The sequence below is a fragment of the Myotis davidii genome, unplaced genomic scaffold (genome assembly GCF_000327345.1).
Source record: "Myotis davidii unplaced genomic scaffold, ASM32734v1 scaffold458, whole genome shotgun sequence".
NCBI classification, from domain to species: Eukaryota; Metazoa; Chordata; class Mammalia; order Chiroptera; family Vespertilionidae; genus Myotis; species Myotis davidii.
The window spans coordinates 2,682,398-2,700,256 of NW_006289819.1; the positions used below are offsets into that span (position 1 = coordinate 2,682,398).

Here is a 17,859-nt window from a genome sequence, read left to right on the forward strand (position 1 = left end):
AGTGCTCAATATCAGCAGATAATACATAAAGTGCAGGAAGGTAAATGGGGTGGAATAGGGGTTATCAGCATCTGTATTCCAAAAAGACCTGAATGGCTGGCGTGTGGAGCTGAATTTAAGAAGAAGAAATTAACTGGAGTAAATGGAAAGCTATGCAGGATGAGAGAGATGGGATTTGCTAAAGTGAAATTTCATTTCAGATACACTGCAGGGATATTGCCAGGCCACAGATGTGTGGATTACAAAGTTGTCCCTGATGGGGACCAATAAACAAACAAAGATGCGCCTGTGGGGAGACAGATATATAAACAAACAAAAAAATAGAAGAGTTTGCTATAAGAGAGGGAGGGTACCTGGGTAGCACATGTAGGACGGAGATGGAGTCAGGAAAGCTTTTCCAGAGAAAGTGACATTTTAATATGGGCCATGAAGAAGAAGCAGGGGCTCACCCGAGGAAAAATCCTGGCAGGGGAAACAACACCTGTGCCATGTGCATGTTCGGGAGCTGCAAAGAGTTCCATGTGGCTGTAATAAGGGGAGAACATAGCTCTGTGAGGGTAATGAATCCAGAAAGGTGTCGGGGCCAGCCTGTGCTGGACTCTATAGGCCTAATCCCGGGTAGAGGGTGTGCGGGAGGCAGCCGATTGATATTTCTCTCACATTGATGTTTCCCTTTCTCTTTCTCCTCTCCCTCTCCCTTCCTCTCTCTCTAAAAATAAATGAAAACATTTAAATCTTTTTTTTAAAAAAGCCCTAGCCGGTTTGGCTCAGTGGAAAGAGTATCAGCCTGCAGACTGAAAGGTCCCAGGTTCAATTCCAGTCAAGGGCACATGCCCAGGTTGCAGGCTCAATCCCCAGTAGGGAATGTGCAGTAGGGGGCGTGCAGAAGGCAACCAATCAAGGATTCTCTCTCATCATTGATGTTTCTTTCTCTCCCTCTTCCTTCATCTCTGAAATCAATTATATATATATTACCATGCTAAGTGAAAGAAGCTAGTAACAAATGACCACATATTATATTTGTATATAACTTATATGAAGTGTTCAGAATAGGTGAATCTGCTACTTTAGGGCTGGGACAAAGATGGGGTGCTAGGAGGGCAAGAGCTAAAAATTATGGATTTCTTTATGCGGTGATTAAAAAAGTCTAAAATTGTGGTTGCATATATATGTGAATATATTAAAAACTACTGAATTGTACACTTTAAATGAGTTAACTATCTATACTAATAAAAGGGTAATATGCTAATTAGACAGACATCTTTCAGGCATCCATCCGGACATCCTTCTAGACAAAGCCACGGTGGTGGAGGCCGAGGCAGAGGCCATTAGGGGCAACCAGGCCAGCAAGGGAGGGCATTTAGGGGCAACCAGGTCAGTAGGGGAGCAGTTAGGCATCAATCAGGCTGGCAGGGGAGTGGTTAGGGGTGATCAGGCTGGCAAGCAGGCAAGTGGTTGGGAGCCAGCAGTCCCAGATTGTGAGAGGGATGTCTGACTGCCAGTTTAGGCCTGATCCTACCTACTGGCAGTCGGACATCACCCAAGGGGTCCCAGATTGGAGAAGGTTCAGGTTGGGCTGAGGGACACCCCCTCCCCTGTGCACGAATTTCATGCACCAGGCCTCTAGTCTATAATAAAAAAGCATAATATGCAAATTGACTGAACAGCTGAACAGCAGAACGACTATCTGGACAATCACGCTATGACATGCACTGGCACCAGGCCAGCCAAGGTGGGTGTGATGCGATTGGTGGAGGGGGGCGGGCCGCCATCGCCCCACCATCTCCCCACAGAGGGAGGCCCAGGCCACTGGCCGGCAGGGCAATCAATCGGGGAGTGAGGGGAGCTCCACAATTGGGGTCTCTGCAGAACTGGGGAACCAGGGGTGTGTGGCAGTGGACATGGGCAGCGCCAGGCCAAGGCTGGTGCAGGTGGGGGGTGGGGCCGTAAAGCCAGGGCCGTGAAGCCAGAAGCCAGGGGAAGGAAGGCCTACCCTTGCACAAATTTCGTGCATCGGGCCTCTAGTATCTCAATAAAGCTATTAAAGAAAGACAGAGTGAAGGCAAGAAGTTTGAATCCCACTTACTGTCTGAGCCAACTCTCAACAGTGCAGGTGAGAAATGATGGTGTGGTGGTAAACTGGAAGAAATACATGGGTAAAAAAAATGGACAGGGGTTGAATATGGGAAGGGAAGGAAAGGGTAGAGTCTATGTAGGTTTACTGCCAAGCTTCAGTTTAGAAAACTGGGTTGTTGGAGATGCCAGTCACTAAAAGAGCAAAAACAACTAATACTTATATGGCACTTAATTGCCAGGCACTGTTCCAAGCACTTAGCCTGCATTAATTCCTTCAATCTTCAACAGCATTAGGTAGGTACTATTATTAGGTAGGTGCTATTATTATCATTCCCATTTTACAGAAGAGAAAATAAGCTGAGAGAGGCTAAGTGACTTAACCAAAGTCTGACAACTAGTAAATGGCAGAGCTGGGATTCAAACCTGGATATTCTGACTTCAGAGTCCCTCTCTTAGCCATAGTGCTATGCTACTTCTCTGGTACAGTGAAAAGCGTTCAACTCCCAAATTCAAAACAAATACACTGATCTCATACTGCACCCCAGGTCCTGGGCTAAGGGCAGGGCCCAAGGGGCACCCTCTCCCAACAGAAGATCCCCACATTTCCACTGTAGCCCCATCGCACTCACAGCCTCACTACAAACAAGGCAGCAAACTGAGTATGAGCTACATACTCAGCCTCACCCACCCACACCTGCCTAGCTTCGGTTCTCACTGCTTCTCTCTACAGCTATATTTCCGCAGGCAATGCTCTGGGTTGGGCAGGGGGGTTGGAGCAATAGACCAGTCCAGCAGCACAAACTTGTTTCCAGAGAAATGATGGAAAAGAGGAGAAAAGGCCAAGACACATCTCTCAAAGGGTCATTAGGCAGGCAGCTGGGAGAGGCGAACCTGAGCATGCTGTCCAAGGCGCCTCACGGCATCCAGTCCTGACCCAAAAAAGGGAACTCCCACCAGTCAGCCCTGAGTCATTCTCTCTCAGCCCCCAAGGAAGGAGTGATTTCCTGCATGGCCCTCTGGGCAGCTCAGGCTCCTCCTATGCACTGTGCATCCTCTTATCTCACTCCCAGCCCCCTCCCTAGTGGGGCAGACCAACCAGAGTTGGGCTGGAGTAGGCTGGTCCTCATATTTCCTCAACAGGAAACATGGACTCAGGGTTCAGAGAGAGCCTGGCAGCTCAGTAAAAGCAGCTCAGAAACCAGGAAGTCTCATGGAGAATGAAAGATGGAGGGCTGACCAAATTGAGTCCCCTGCTGCTCTCTCGCTTGGGGTCACTGCCAGGCATCTACTGGTCCTTTTCCCGTTTACTTAAATTAAGTCTCCCTGGATGCCTGTTTTGAACTTAGCCTCATACTGTGGGAGAGACTCACGCAGGCTCTGTGCTAAGCACATAATGTTAAATCAATGCATAAAATGAGGAATCAGAGGTCCTAGTCAGGGTGTCTATGTAGTAATTAAAGAACAGATTTTGGAGTCAAACAGACCTTAATTCAAATCTCAGCTCTGCTCCTTAGTAATGACTCTAGACAACCCATTCAATTCATGACAGCCTCTCTTTTCTCTTCTATAAAGTAAGGAAAAGGGCACCTAATAGAGTCATTGTGTGATGAAATGAGACATGCAAATGTGTTTTTTTTTTCATGCAAATGTTTATTAATGGTAGCTGGTAGGATAATGGTAGGATGGGAAATCAGGGAAGAAGAGCTTAACTTGGAGGAGAGAATTAAAATGACAATCCCCACTTGTTTAGCTAAGGTGGAGACAGCATGGCTGTTTATGTATGAAAGCACCTCAACAGAGGCACAAAAATGTTGAGGGGACACAGAGGAAAGACAGGTTGTAAGTATGCAACCCAAATGTCCTCAAGGCAGCCTTATATTCAGTTAGAACAGCTCAGTCCCTATTCCACATTCTCAGGGAAGTCCACACCCTGCCCTGTTTTTACTAGGACTCTGTAAGGGTTTACATCCTCATGATCATCTCTCAACCTGAATCCCTACTTTTGCTAAATTCTTTTATTTTATTTTATTATTGTTGCCAGTACTACAGATGTCCCCTATTTCTCCCCTCCACCCAGCCCTAGCCTCACCCCAGGCCTTCCCCACACTATTATTTCTGTCCATGTGCTATGCATCTATAATAATGAAAGCATAATATGCTAATTAGACCGGACAGCTGACCAACCTTCCGGATGTCCTTCCAGACGACCTTCTGGATGAAGCCGGGGCTACGAGGGACGAGGCAAGCTGCCGAGCCCCTTGCACGAATTTTGTGCATTAGGCCTCTAATATGTACATATATGTTCCCCTCTAAGATCTGTCAGTCTGTTCCATGCATCCATGCCTCTTGCTAAATTCTTGATTACTAGGTTGCTCACTTTCCATAGCTGCATCATCCTTCAACTCCACAGGTATCAGAAAAAGTATTTCTCCCTGTTCCCAAATCACCGTGACTATCAGGTATTGTGTATAGGACACTTTTACTGAATGTCTGGGGTGTTCATGGGGAAGCTAAGCATTCACAGAAGAGGGTGTAAAGTTAAAACTGAATATTAGGCATCACTGGTGTAAAATTTCCCCCCGACAGTCCTCCTACTGGAATTTCTCTCTGGTGAAGCTTCTCCTCCTCAGGCTGCTGTCATTTACTAGCCCTCCTCTTTCTCAGGAGCTAGCACAGAACATGCCAAAAGTCCCACCAACTTCATATTCAGCAAATGTAGTTCTTTTTATTTTTTAATATATTGTATTGATTTTTTACAGAGAGGAAGGGAGAGGGATAGAGAGTTAGAAACATCAATGAGAGAGAAACATCGATCAGCTCCTTCCCACACACTCCCCACTGGGGATGTGCCCGCCCACAACCAAGGTACATGCCCTTGATGGGAATCGACCCCAGGACCTCTGAGTCCACAGGCTGACGCTCTATCCACCGAGCCAAACCAGTTAGGGCGAGCAAATGTAGTTCTATAACACCTTCCTATCAAGGTCATGCCCAAAGGCTCACCATGTTGTTTCTGATCACAAAAGAGCTACTGATGCCTCTGAAAGGAATGTGAAATTGCAGTTGCCTTTTTAAATTAGCCTTTTCCTCCAAAAGACTCTCTAAGAAGTAGTGACTTGGGGGCTGATCTTGAATCAGAAAGAAAGTTCTAGCCGGCTGAGACTGGAGGGTTGTGCCTGGGGAAGCAAGGAAACAAGCCTCTGTGGCAGGATGAGGGAGAGACTCCAAGAACTGGGAGATGAAAGGTCAAAGGGCTGTGTTCTAGCATCTCGAGATGAGTCTCGTGTGGATTCATGGAAGGATTTTAAGCAGAGAAAGAATAAAAGCAAATTTGAGCTTCAGAAAAAGGACAGAGTAAGGAGATGCCATTTGTTAACTATCAGAATGGCAGACTTAAAACAGCTCTGAAAAAGATGTGAGGAAAGTAGCATGCTTTCACACACTGCTAGAGGAGTAAATGGAACAAGCATTTTGGAGAGAAGTTGGGCAATTTTAGGAAAGCGATGGGGAGATGGAGAATCCAAGTGCCTGGAGCAATCTATCTCGGACTTTCTGACTGGATGAAAACATAGGTGTTGGAAATCTGGGGAAATGGTGAGACAAGGGCAACGGTACAGGTACAGGCTCAAGAGAGCCAATTCTCTTCTCAGTCACTGTGCAGTGGCATTATGTTAGTAGCTTGAAATTAGCCATGCTTGGGTATTTACACTGCAAAAAGCAGCAAATGCTACAAAACAAGACTTCATCTCTTCCTGCCCCCAGAGAGCAGTTTAACAGCATTCCACTTACTGCCCGAGCCCATCCTCATCCAGCAACCCCTTGAGTTCTTTCAGCAATGGCTGCACTTTGACCTTACATGCCGACAGAAAGCCCAGGCTTGCTGCTCTGGGCTGAACCTTAAGAAGCCTACTGGACTCTAACTGGTCTCCCTAGGCCTAGTCCTGTTCCTGCTTGATATTCTAAAGAAGTAGAGGACTGGGGAAGGCACCTCTTTCCAGCTGTGTGGGAGCAGAGAAAAATAGGGAAATGACAGGACAAGTAGCTGGACTTCCATGCAGGAGCAGAAGCCCTCATCTCAACTCTGACAGTCATAGACAAGCCTCTTGTCTTGTGGGCTCTGCACCCTTAACCACTACTATACCAGCTTCCTGTAGAAGTCACCGGACTTGGTAAAAGCTGGATGCTGGAGTGGAGGGAGAATGAAGAATTGAAGATCATTGTCAGATTTCAGGCGTAAACGCCCAGGTAGGCTATGGTGAAATGTGAGCATAGGAAGAAGAAGAAAAAATCTGACAGGGTGTATTGGAGTTAGTAATCGTTTTTTGGGAGCGGGGGGGACTCGGTGAGTTGAAGTGCCTGTGGAACAACAAACAGAGATGTCTAAAAAGTAACTTGAGAATTTTAAGATCAAGAGAGTGATAGAGACTTGGGAATTACTGCTATATAGATGCACGTGAAGCTATGAGATCACTCGGGCAATGTAAAGGGCAAAGCAAGGCTATCTGGGGAACAGCAACATTTAAGAGAAAGAGCAAAGAAAGAAAGAAACGGGGTGGGGAGTAGGAGGAACTAGGAAAATGTGATACATCGCAGAACCCAAAGAAGGAGAAGAATATCAAATGTTGCCGAAAGGTCGAGTATGATAAGGATTAAGATGAGAGACACAATGAGGTTATTGTGGCTGGGCCAGAGTAAAGACAGTGGTAGGAGATGAGATTTAAGTAGGCAGGGACCAGGTCAGTCAGGATTTTGTGTGCCAGTAGGAGGTGTCTGGATTTTATTCTAAGTGCAGTAGGATCATTAGAGGAATTTAGCAGGGGATCAAAGAAATACGATTTGCAGTTGAAACAGAGCCCTACATTATGTGGAAGACAGATGAAAGGGGTGGAGTGGAGACAGTTAGGAAGCTATTGCAGTCATTCAGACTTGGACTAAGATGGTAGGAGAAGAGGTGGTAAAAAGTGTTCAGATTCAGGATACATTTTTAAAAGATATCTGGGTACTAATGAAAAAATAAAAGATATCTGTGAACTCAAGATAAGAGAAAGACAGAAACCAAAGAGTACTGAGATTTTGGGTTTGATCAACTGAGTAGTGTTGCCATTTATAGACGTGGATAAGACTAGGAAAAAATAAAACAGGTTTAAGCATGGGAACCAGAATCAAGAGTTTAATTTTGGCCATCTTAAGAATAATATGCCCATTGGACATACAAGTGGAGATGCAATCCAAATCTGGAAGAAAGTTAGACATATTAATTTTGAAATCATCAGTATATACATAGCATCAAAGCCACGGGCCTATATGAACATTAAAGCTGTCTTTCCTCTCTCACTTGACCTGATAGAGGTTGGATGGCCATTGGTTGGGGGCTGGGAGAGGCATCCAAAATCATCCCCATTGGGCAAAGGCAGCTGGTCTTTGAACCTGAGAGCTGGACAGGAATCAGGACTAACCTGGCTCAGAGACTTTATACAAAGAAATGATGCCAGAGAAACTAAGACCTCACAGGAAGGCTGAAGGATTTCCATTTCCCTACTCTTTCTCCCCTCCCCTTAAGGTGCCATTCCATTCCCTGTGGACTTTACAAATGTTCTATGTTAAAAGCATTAATTTGGGAGGAAGAGAGAAAGGTGATATTAAGGACACTCAAATCTGTAGAGCCAGCAATGGGAGCTCCAACTCCCTGTGGGAGTTTATGTGGCATATTACCCCCCCCCCCCAGCCCCCTGTCCCAACCTGCAAGAGTCAAAGCTCCTGAGAGTTGACATAAAAGCCACCCATAGTTACAGCCCTCCAGGAGGAGGCCTGGGCTTCAGACAAGGGGTCATGCCCGCTATTCTGCTGCTAATGTGAGGAAGATGAGCATGAGCTGAAGAGCTGAGACCAACCATCCTTTGATTTCAAGCCGACTAGATAAAAATACTGAAGACTCATGCTTCTCTAACTTTAATGTGTATTCGAATCATCTGGCAATTTTGGTAAAATGCAGATTCTATTTTGGTACATCTCGGGTAGGGCCCAAGATTCTGCATTTCTAACAAGTTCCCAGATAATGCTTTTGCTGCTGGTCTACTGACCACACTTTGAACAGCAAAGAATGAGAGGCAGCTGTGGAGCTACCCACAATGAAAGGGGCATGTCCAGTTCCAGGGAGAATGTGTTCACTTGTGCACAAAGTCACAGAACCTATTAAAATGGAAATAGCCACCATTTTGTTGTGGTTGTGTGGCAGGTGGTCATTTCTTGGCACTACACTTTCCAAGAGCATCACATGGTTGTTCAGCACTTGGTTCCTGAGCTTTACCTCTGAGTAGGCATATGATCTGAGGCAAATCTTCAACTTCTCTTCATCTTAATTTGCTCACTTCTCTAATGGGAATAGTAAGACTATTGTGAGGATTAGCTCACTGTTAGTAAATGTTACTATTTTTGTTGATAACACACCCTTCTGCAATAGTCAACTTAGACACACATGGACGCTGAGTCTCCTTTTGATACATGGTCAAATTATAACCCCAATCTCACTCCCACCAAAAAGCCTGTACCTTCTCTTTCAAATCCCTCCTACCCGCTTGTCCCCTTCCCCCTCCCCTGGCCCCTGGCCCCAGTGTGGTCTGGATAGGCCCCACAGGGGCAGGGACAGGGACAGGACGTGGGGCTGTATCTGACAGGAACCTGAGGGGCTGGCCCGGGAGGGGATTGGGGCCCGGCTTCCTGAAGGGAGGATGGGCTAAGGCAGCCACACAGTGCCGGAGAAGATGCCCTCCTGGGCCCTCTTGGTGGTCACCTCCTGCCTCCTCCTGGCTCCCCCAAACCTGGCACAAGTCACCAGCCAAGGTGAGGTGTATGGAGGGTGGATCGCACCTATAGCCAAGAGGGAGCCCTGGGAGGGATGCAAATTAGGAAGCTCCCACTGGTCCCCTATCTTTCTCAAACATGCCTGGAAGGACCCAGAGCCCAACTCACCAGCTGTCCCTCAGAAGCCTCCTTGCTCGCCTTGGACTCAGAGCCTCTGAAATGTTTTTCTCAAACATTTGAGGACCTCACTTGCTTCTGGGATGAGGAAGAGGCAGCACCCAGTGGAACATACCAGCTGCTGTATGCCTACTCAGGGTATGTGCTGGGCTGCGCCCCACTCCCCTGCACCTGTCCTCTTCTTACCTCAGCTGAGCCCTGCTCCAGTAGCTTCCCTGCCTCTGGCCCCATAAGAGAATTACTTCAAGTACATGCCTTCAGTAGCCACTTAATGAATTAATGTGCTTTGGATAGATCCAGCTCAAGCCTCTACATAACCCCTCATCCAACCTATCCCAGGCACTGAGAAAAAAGAGACAGTAATGGAAATAGAAGTAGGGCTTGGGGCCAGCCTGGGTCCTGAGGGTGGCTGGGTAGGTAGGATGGACTTTTCCTCTGCCCACAGGGAGGAGCCCCGTGCCTGCCCCCTGAATCCCCCGTGCCTGCTCCCTGTGTCTCCCTTTGGAATTCGATATATGTGCCAGTTTCCAGCCCAGGATGAAGTTCGTCTCTTCTCCTCACTGCACCTCTGGGTGAAAAATGTGTTCTTGAACCAGAATCTGACCCAGCGGGTGCTCTTTGTGGACAATGTGGGTAAGGGCCATCCTCCGTCACCCTGGCCCCTCTATTTGCTGCCCCCAGGCTAGATTATAGAGTCAGACCAGTTGGTACTCTTTCAGGACAACATGCATGGCCTTCATTACTAGACCCCCAGAGACACCTCAAGACACCCTATCATTCCTCCCAACCTTGGCATCAAGACCTAGACTTCATTTCACATCATAGATACCCTGGCCTTCCCATCATTAACCTATTCATTTACACACTCATTCAACAGTGCCAGGCACTGTGGTAGGTGACAAGTATACAGAGATCCCTGCTCTTGATGAAAAGAGATCCCCACTCTTGAGGAGCACTGAGTCTAACTAACTTGGAATGAGGTCACTGTTCTCATGAGGAAAGGAAAACAGGATAAGGAGTCTCCCTGCCTGCCCTCCAAGAGAGCCAATCCAGCTTCCAGCACCCCTCTCTACAATCCATGGGTTAAACTGTAGACTGTGGCATTCAGACAGTTCTGATGTGCTCTATCTTGCCCTCAGGCCAACCAGCTCCCCCAAATATCATCAAGGCCATGGGCGGGAGCCAACCAGGGGAACTTCAGATCAGCTGGAAGGCCCCAGCTGCTGAATTCAGTGATTTCCTGAGGCATGAACTCCGCTATGGCCCCAAGGATCCCAGGAACTCCACTGGTCCCACAGTCATGCAGTTGCTGTCCACAGAAACCTGCTGCCCAGCTCAGTGGAGGCCAAACCCAGCCCCAGCTCTGGACCAGACTCCATGTGCACAGCCCCAACAAGATGGACTAGAGCAGGCCTCCCCAACTAGAGAAGTATTCTGGCCTTCTTCCACTCCACTTCCTATCTCCTACCCCGAATTATTTTGCCCCAAGAAAGGACAGGTCATACTTTGGGGATACTAGATTGGGTTGGTCCTCGGGGAGTTAGTACAAACTCTGATTGGTCCTCAGGAACTGTGTCTATTTAGGGATCTTCCACTTTGGGTCACTCACACCAACAAAATTGAGAGTGTCAGGCCTCCAAATTAATGGACTTCCCTAAAAACCACCTGAAACCCACTGACCTGGCCTCTAGTCTGTGTGCATATCTATGCAGTAAGGAACTGAGCATCTCTCCACAGGCATGCTGTGGAGCTTCAAATATAAGAGATGGAGGCTGTCTTGGCTGAGAGGCAGACCTAGATTCTGAGACTGGGATTCTTCTCTCAAGGCTCCGTCTCTGACAGTGATGAGTGGAAGCTGCCTCATCTCAGGGCTCCAGCCTGGGAATTCCTACTGGCTCCAGCTGCGCAGCCAACCTGATGGGGTCTCCCTCCATGGCTCTTGGGGACGCTGGTCCCACCCTGCGACTGTGGACCTGCCTGGAGATGCAGGTAAGTCATAAAGGAATGGGGAGATGAGGAGGAAATAAAAAGGTCTTTAGGGAGGCATGGGCTGGACATGGAAGCTCTGATAACCCTGGTCCTTCCTGATGACCTCAAACTTGCAACAGAGAGAACTATGTTCAGGAAGAAAACAAAGGATGGAGTAAATGTTCCAAGTTATATATGTTAAGATGATCTGGATACCATATAGAGTAGAAGCCTGTGGGCCCTAATGTGACTTCCTTCTCTGATTCAGTGGAAATTGGACTACAATGCTTTACCCTGGACTTGAAGAATGTTACCTGTCAGTGGCAGCAACAGGACCATGCTAGCTCCCAAGGCTTCTTCTATCACAGCAGGCCGTGGTGCTGTCCCAGAGACAGGTGAGAGTTGAATTGATGGTTGAGCTTGATGTCATGGGAGAGAGGCACAATCTTGCTAAAAGAAGGGAGAGGTTGTTCTTGGTCCTCTTCACTCCCCTCCCTGTCCCAAAACCAAATGGCCTCCATGTTCTCATCCTCCAATGGGTGTTTTATCTTCTCAACCTCTCCCCATCCCCATTGTCACCTGGCAGTGCCTATATTCTCATTCACCTCCAACTCATCCCCCATGCTGCTGACAGAGTGACCTTTGTTAATCTCAGATTTTGCCTGGCCTTCCCTTATGTACTGCAATTTTTCACTATCAAATCCAATCAAAACTTTGCCTGGTCTTCAAGAAATTCCTACCAAACATCTCATTGATTTGTCACCCCCACCGTACCTAATCTATAATCAAGGCTTGTTGATCTTGTGTATTAAATATCCTAATACAGGCCACCATCAACTCTCACTTGGGTGCCTGAGAATATTCATTAACTGATCACCTCTTGAATCCTCAAATCATTCTCCACACAGGAGCTGCAGTGATCTTTTAAAAGTGAAAACATGAACATAACACTTCCTACTTAAAAACCTTCAGTTGATCTTAGGATAAAGAATTCTATCATTGCCGTAACTGGTTTGGCTCAGTGGATAGAGAGTCGGCCTGCGGACTGAAGGGTCCTAGGTTCGATTCCGGTCAAGTGCATGTACCTTGGTTGCGGGCACATTCCCAGTGGGGGGTGTGCAGGAGGCAGCTGATCAATGTTTCTCTCTCACCGATGTTTCTAACTCTCTATCCCTCTTCCTTCCTCGCCGCAGGAGGGAAGCCCAGGCCCCGGGTACCAGAGGGAAGGCCTACTCTTGCACACATTTTCATGCATCAGGCCTCTAGTATATATATAAGGCTAATATGCAAGTTGTCCCCTCGGGAGTTCTACCTGGAGACCGGGAGTTCAATCATTCACTAAGACATGTGCTGACCACCAGGGGGCAGCCAGAAGGTCCCGATTGCCAGCTAGGCCTAGAGACCCTACCTGTGCACAAATTTTGTTCTGTAAAAAAATCAATAAAATATATTTTTAAAAAAGAGAAGAATTCTATCATGGCCTTAGAAAGTTCTAAAGACTCAGCCCTTATCTCAGCCTTAAGCCTCTGGTTATACTGTGCTGCCTTTTGCTCTCCATGTTCTAGTACTGGTCTTCTTGGGTTCCCTCTTATTTGCCATATTCCCTCCTGCCTCTGGGTCTTTGCCCATGCTGTTTACCTAGCTCTCCTGCCTTTACTTGACTTCCACTTATCCTTCAGATAGACCTCAACTCAAATGTCACCTCCTCAGGGAACCTTCCCCTGACCTTCCCATAGCACTACTATACATCCTTGTTGTACCAGGTACCTCTCCTTAAGTACTTATCATAGTTACAATTTTACATTTATATTTATCTGGTTACTTGGTTGATAACAAAAGGTTCTCTCAGCCCTGGCTAGGTAGTTCAATTGGTTGGAGCATCATCCTACACACCAAAAAGGTAGCGGGTTTGATTCCCAGTCAGGACACATACCTAGGCTGCAGGTTTGATTCCCCCATTGGGGCACATGTAGGAGGCAACTGAACAATGTTTTTCTCTCACAGCAGTGTTTCTCTCTCTCTCTCTCTCTCTCTCTCTCTCCCTCTCTCTCAAGTCAATAAACATATCTTCAGGTAAGGATAAAATATTTTTTTTCTAACAGAATTCCAGTTGGAAAAGGCCGATCTTAACTATACAGGATCCATGAAGGCAAAGTCAGTGTCTGTTTACACTCACCAATGTATTTTCACCTATCACAGTGCCTGGAATATAGTAGGTGTTCAGTAAAAAATTGTTGAATGAATGAATAATGAAACAACACTATTCACAGTTTTAATGTATTTTTCCAGTTTTTCTATACATTTATATATGTCTATACATAATAATTTTCAGCATAAATTGCACATATCTGTATGTATGTATATGTACATATATTATATTTACTTTTTTACTTAAAAATATGCCTTGGAGATCATTAAAAAATGCAACTCATTGTTTTTAATAACTGCATAGATTTCCATGTATACAGGTGCCTTGAATGGATTCAAGGATGACAAAACTGAAGTTATCCTTTCCTCCACCAAAACCTTCTACTCCTCTTACTGTCCTCCATCCTACCATCAGCTCAATTTTTCAGGCCTGAAACATGAAAATTACCCTGGACTTCTGCCATTTCTATACCCTTAAAATCCAATCAGAAATACTTATTTCTACCTCTTCAGTATCTCTTGAATCCATCTATTTCCCTCAACCCCCATTGTCCACAACCCTATTTTCATATCCTCATCACTTTGCACATGGAAACCATGTGCAATGTCCTAATGGATTTCTCTCCTACTCTACCCTCACAAATCCTTTCCTACAAACTGCAGTTAGAATGATCTTCCTAAAGTATAAAGCCAATTGTGACAATTCCCTGTTTAAAATCTTTTTTAAAAAATTCATTTTATTGCTTTTTCTTTTTACAAAGAGGAAGGGAGATGGATAAAGAGTTAAAAACATCGATCAGCTGCCTCCTCCACACCTCCTACTGGTGATGTGCCTACAACCAAGGTACATGGCCTTGACCAGAATCGAACCTAGGACCTTTCAGTCTGCAGGCTGACGCTCTATCCACTGAGCCAAACCAGTTCGGCCCTATTTAAAATCTTTTAATGTCTCTGTAGTTACTACATGATTGAGTTCAAGCTCCTTAGAAAGGCTACAAGGCCATTTATGACCGCGGTCTGCCTTCTCACATTTACCACTCACCACCAGGGTGCTAAAAGCATTCTACACCACTTCGAATTTCCCCCAAAGCATCATATCTCTTATCTGTGCCCAAGCATGTGCCTCAAATGCCTGTTTGTCCCCTTTGCCTCCTATTTATAGTCCAAGACTCAGTTTAAGCACTGCCTTGTCCAGGAAGTATTCTCTGACCCTCCCATTTTGGGGAAGATCATCTGCCTTGATACTCCCCAACCAGCCTGTGCACAGCACAGAAAAATACCATCTGTTTGTTTGTCTGCCTCTCCCACTGAAATGAGAGCTCCTTGAAAATTACTTCTCTAGGTATTCATAGGGCCCAGCACAGTGCCAGACACACAGTTTCAATAATTTGGTGAATGCATGAGTAAACATAAAATACATAAAATGATGAATAATTTTCGTAATAACTAGCCACTTACAGGTTAGCCACTTACAGGAAGTTGACATGACGGGATTCATTTGTTTAATAAACAATTATCAAGCACTGTGCCAAGCACTGAGGATAGAATGACAAATAAAACAGAAAAGGTTCCAACATTTGGGGGACTTATATTTTAGTGGGAGGAGGGGAGGGAGTGACAAACACGGTTATAGGATAGAGACTAAGTGGGAGGATGGGGCGGGGCTGCTAGTTTAGACTGAGTGGTCAGAGGAAGTCTCACCAAGGTGACAGATGAGCTAAAACCTAAAGGCAAGAAGGAATAAGTCACTGGAAATCTAGAGCCAGAGCAATCTAAGGCAAAGTGAAATGCAAAGACTGCATTTGGCATAACTGTAGCAGAGAAAGAAGGCCCCTGTGAATGAAGGGTGGTAAACTGGTATGAGAATTATAGAACAAGAAAATGGTGAGGTAGGGAGGAGCTAAATCATATAGAGTACTGAAGGCCCTGGTATGTACGGAGTTCGGATTTTATTCCAAGTGGGATGGGAAGTCATTAAAGGATTTTAAGTGAAAGAGTGACATAATATGATTTACATTTTAAAAAGATATGCTTTTTGCTCTAGCTGGTTTTGACTTAGTGGATAGAGTGTCAGCCTGCAGACTGAAGGGTCCTGGGTTTGATTCCAGTCAAGGGCACATGCCTGGATTGCCAAAAAGATCTGCTTTTTAAAAAATATATATTTTTTTATTGATTTCAGAGAGGAAGGGAGAGGGGGAGAGAGAGAGATAGAAACATCAATGATGAGTGAGAATCATTGATCGGCTGCCTCCTGCATGCCCCCTATTGGGGATCAAGCCCGCAACCTAGGCATGTGCCCTTGACTGGAATCGAACCCGGGACCCTTCAGTCCACAGACCGACACTCTATCCACTGAGCCAAACTGGCTAGGGCAGATCTGCTTTTTTGTGAAACTATAAAGAGGTGAGAGTAGAAGCAGGATCACCAGTTAGACATATGCATTAATCCAGGCAAGAGATAATGGTGGTTGCATCTAATGTGGCAGTGGTCAAGATAAAAACAAATGGGCAGATTTGTGATATATTCTGGGCATTATCAGATCAACATTTTGGAAGCAAATTCTGGTAGCTATGTGGGGGACAAGTTGAAGGGAGTGGCAAAAATGGAGGTGGAAAAGCCAGGTAGGAGGTTGTTGTAATAATCTAATAGTACAATAACATATAGAGGTGACTAAGAGAACTGCTGTATGAGAACAGATTTTTGTTGTTGTTGTTGTTGTTAATCCTCGCTGGAAGATATTTTTCCCATTGTTTTAAAGAGTGGTAGGGAGGGGGAGAAAGGAGAGAGAGAGAGAAAAACATTGATGTGAGAGAGCCACATCAATTGGTTGTCTCCCACTGGTACCCCAAATAGGATAGGAAACCTGAATCCCAGGTATGTGCCCTTAACTGGAATTGAACCTGCGACCCTTCAGTTCTCGGGCTGACATTCTAACCACTTAGCACACCATCCAGGGCTGAAAACAGGTTTAAAACATAGGATGTTTTTCTGCAGAATGATGACGGCTTTTTAACCTTTGAAACAATCCTGTGAAATAGGTATTATTAACCCATTTTACAAATGAGGAAATTGGGACAAAAATAAACCAAATAATTTGCCCAGTTATACACCAACAAGCCAAGACCTGAACTCTATATAGCCCATGCTATTTTCATGTATCATCTAGCTCCTTTCTTAAGAGGAAGAGGCTGGGGGGCACCAAAGCAAATGTCAGAAAACAAAACATGTGGCATGAAGACAGAGCATGCCCTGGCGGCCCACCCAAAAGAAGAGTCAGATGATAATCCATGCAGGGCATAGCTCCTGTGGGATGGAGAATATCAGGATTAGTCTCTGAGACAGGCCTAATTCAATGATTCTATGTGCTGATTCTTAGAGACCCCATCTGGGAGAAGTGTGAAGAGGAAGAGAAAAATCCAGGATTACAGCCCTCCCAGGTCTCCCGCTGCCACTTCAAGTCACGAAATGACAGTGTTATTCACATCCTTGTGGAGGTGACCACAGCCCAGGGTGCTTTTCACAGCTACCTGGGCTCCCCTTTCTGGATCCATCATGCTGGTAAGAACTTTCTTCCTTTCTGCTCCCACACAGCCCCTCCCCCAACTGCACCTGACCCTGTCTGTGCCCAGAAGCACCAACTCTTGACACTTCTGACCCATGGCCCTGGTGGCATGATGTCTCATGCACAGAAGGGCTTAGGCCAGTCCCTGATGACATCCCTGTAGTGCGCATTTCCACTCCAAACTTGCACTGGAGGGAGGTCTCCAGCGGGCAGCTGGAATTGAAATGGCAGCACCCATCATCCTGGGCAGCCCAAGAGACCTGCTATCAGCTCCGATACACAGGAGAAGGCCATCAGGACTGGAAGGTAAGACCAAGGAACAAATGCCCACAGACCTCACCACACAGGGTATTCCTGAGTTTCATCATGCCTGTTATCAGGGGTGAGGGCGTCCGTGTGTCCATGTCTAGGCTTGCATATCTGTGTTTATATGATTCAACTGGTATCTTAACTTCGCTTTGGCATCTGATACTGCCGACTACGCCCATTTTATATGTTCTCTTCCCTTTGCTGCTGCGATACCTGTCTCTCCTGATTCTCATGCTCTCTCGGACCAAACCTTATTTTCCTTTCCTGGCTCTTCCTTTTCCACCCTTCCTTGATATGTTGTGCTTCCTACAGGCCCATCCTAGATTCTTTTCTAGATAAACATAGTATACGCTTTCCTTAGGAGAGTGCTTCAACTCCATGGTTTTAACAACCTTATATTAACCATCCCAGACTTACCATATGGGAACAAACTTCTACCATAGGCAAATTACTTAAACATTTGAAGTCCCACTTTTCTTATTGGGAGTTACAGTAAAGATTAATTATATAAATGTCTAGCACACTGTCTGACAGATAGAAGGTACTCATATACATTAGTTAAATCTTAGTTTCTTTCTCTACTTTTATTCTTATTTACCACCTACACAGTATATACAACTTCTTACCAGATAGATCTACCTAAAGCCCCCAGAGGCAGTTCAGACTCATACAGTAGTTCCCCCTTATCTGTGGGCGATACATTCAAAGATCCCTAGTAGAGGACTGAAACCATGGACAGTACTGAAGCATATATATATATATATATATACTATGTTTTTTCCTATAAACACATACATACACTTTATGGTTTCTCTTTG

At 45.7% G+C, this 17,859-nt stretch overlaps 1 protein-coding gene across 1 annotated transcript in view; it reads left to right on the plus strand.

The window, feature by feature from the left end:
- The first annotated feature begins 8,837 nt into the window (after positions 1-8,837).
- MPL (MPL proto-oncogene, thrombopoietin receptor) overlaps positions 8,838-17,859 on the plus strand; it is a 16,831-nt gene continuing 7,809 nt past the window's right edge. Inside the window, exons 1-8 of the mRNA XM_006762601.2 lie at positions 8,838-8,916; positions 9,060-9,192; positions 9,500-9,687; positions 10,194-10,483; positions 10,881-11,043; positions 11,291-11,417; positions 16,547-16,728; positions 16,896-17,038. Of these exons, the coding sequence (XP_006762664.1) occupies positions 8,838-8,916; positions 9,060-9,192; positions 9,500-9,687; positions 10,194-10,483; positions 10,881-11,043; positions 11,291-11,417; positions 16,547-16,728; positions 16,896-17,038 (1,305 nt within the window). The remainder of the gene's footprint in view (positions 8,917-9,059; positions 9,193-9,499; positions 9,688-10,193; positions 10,484-10,880; positions 11,044-11,290; positions 11,418-16,546; positions 16,729-16,895; positions 17,039-17,859) is intronic.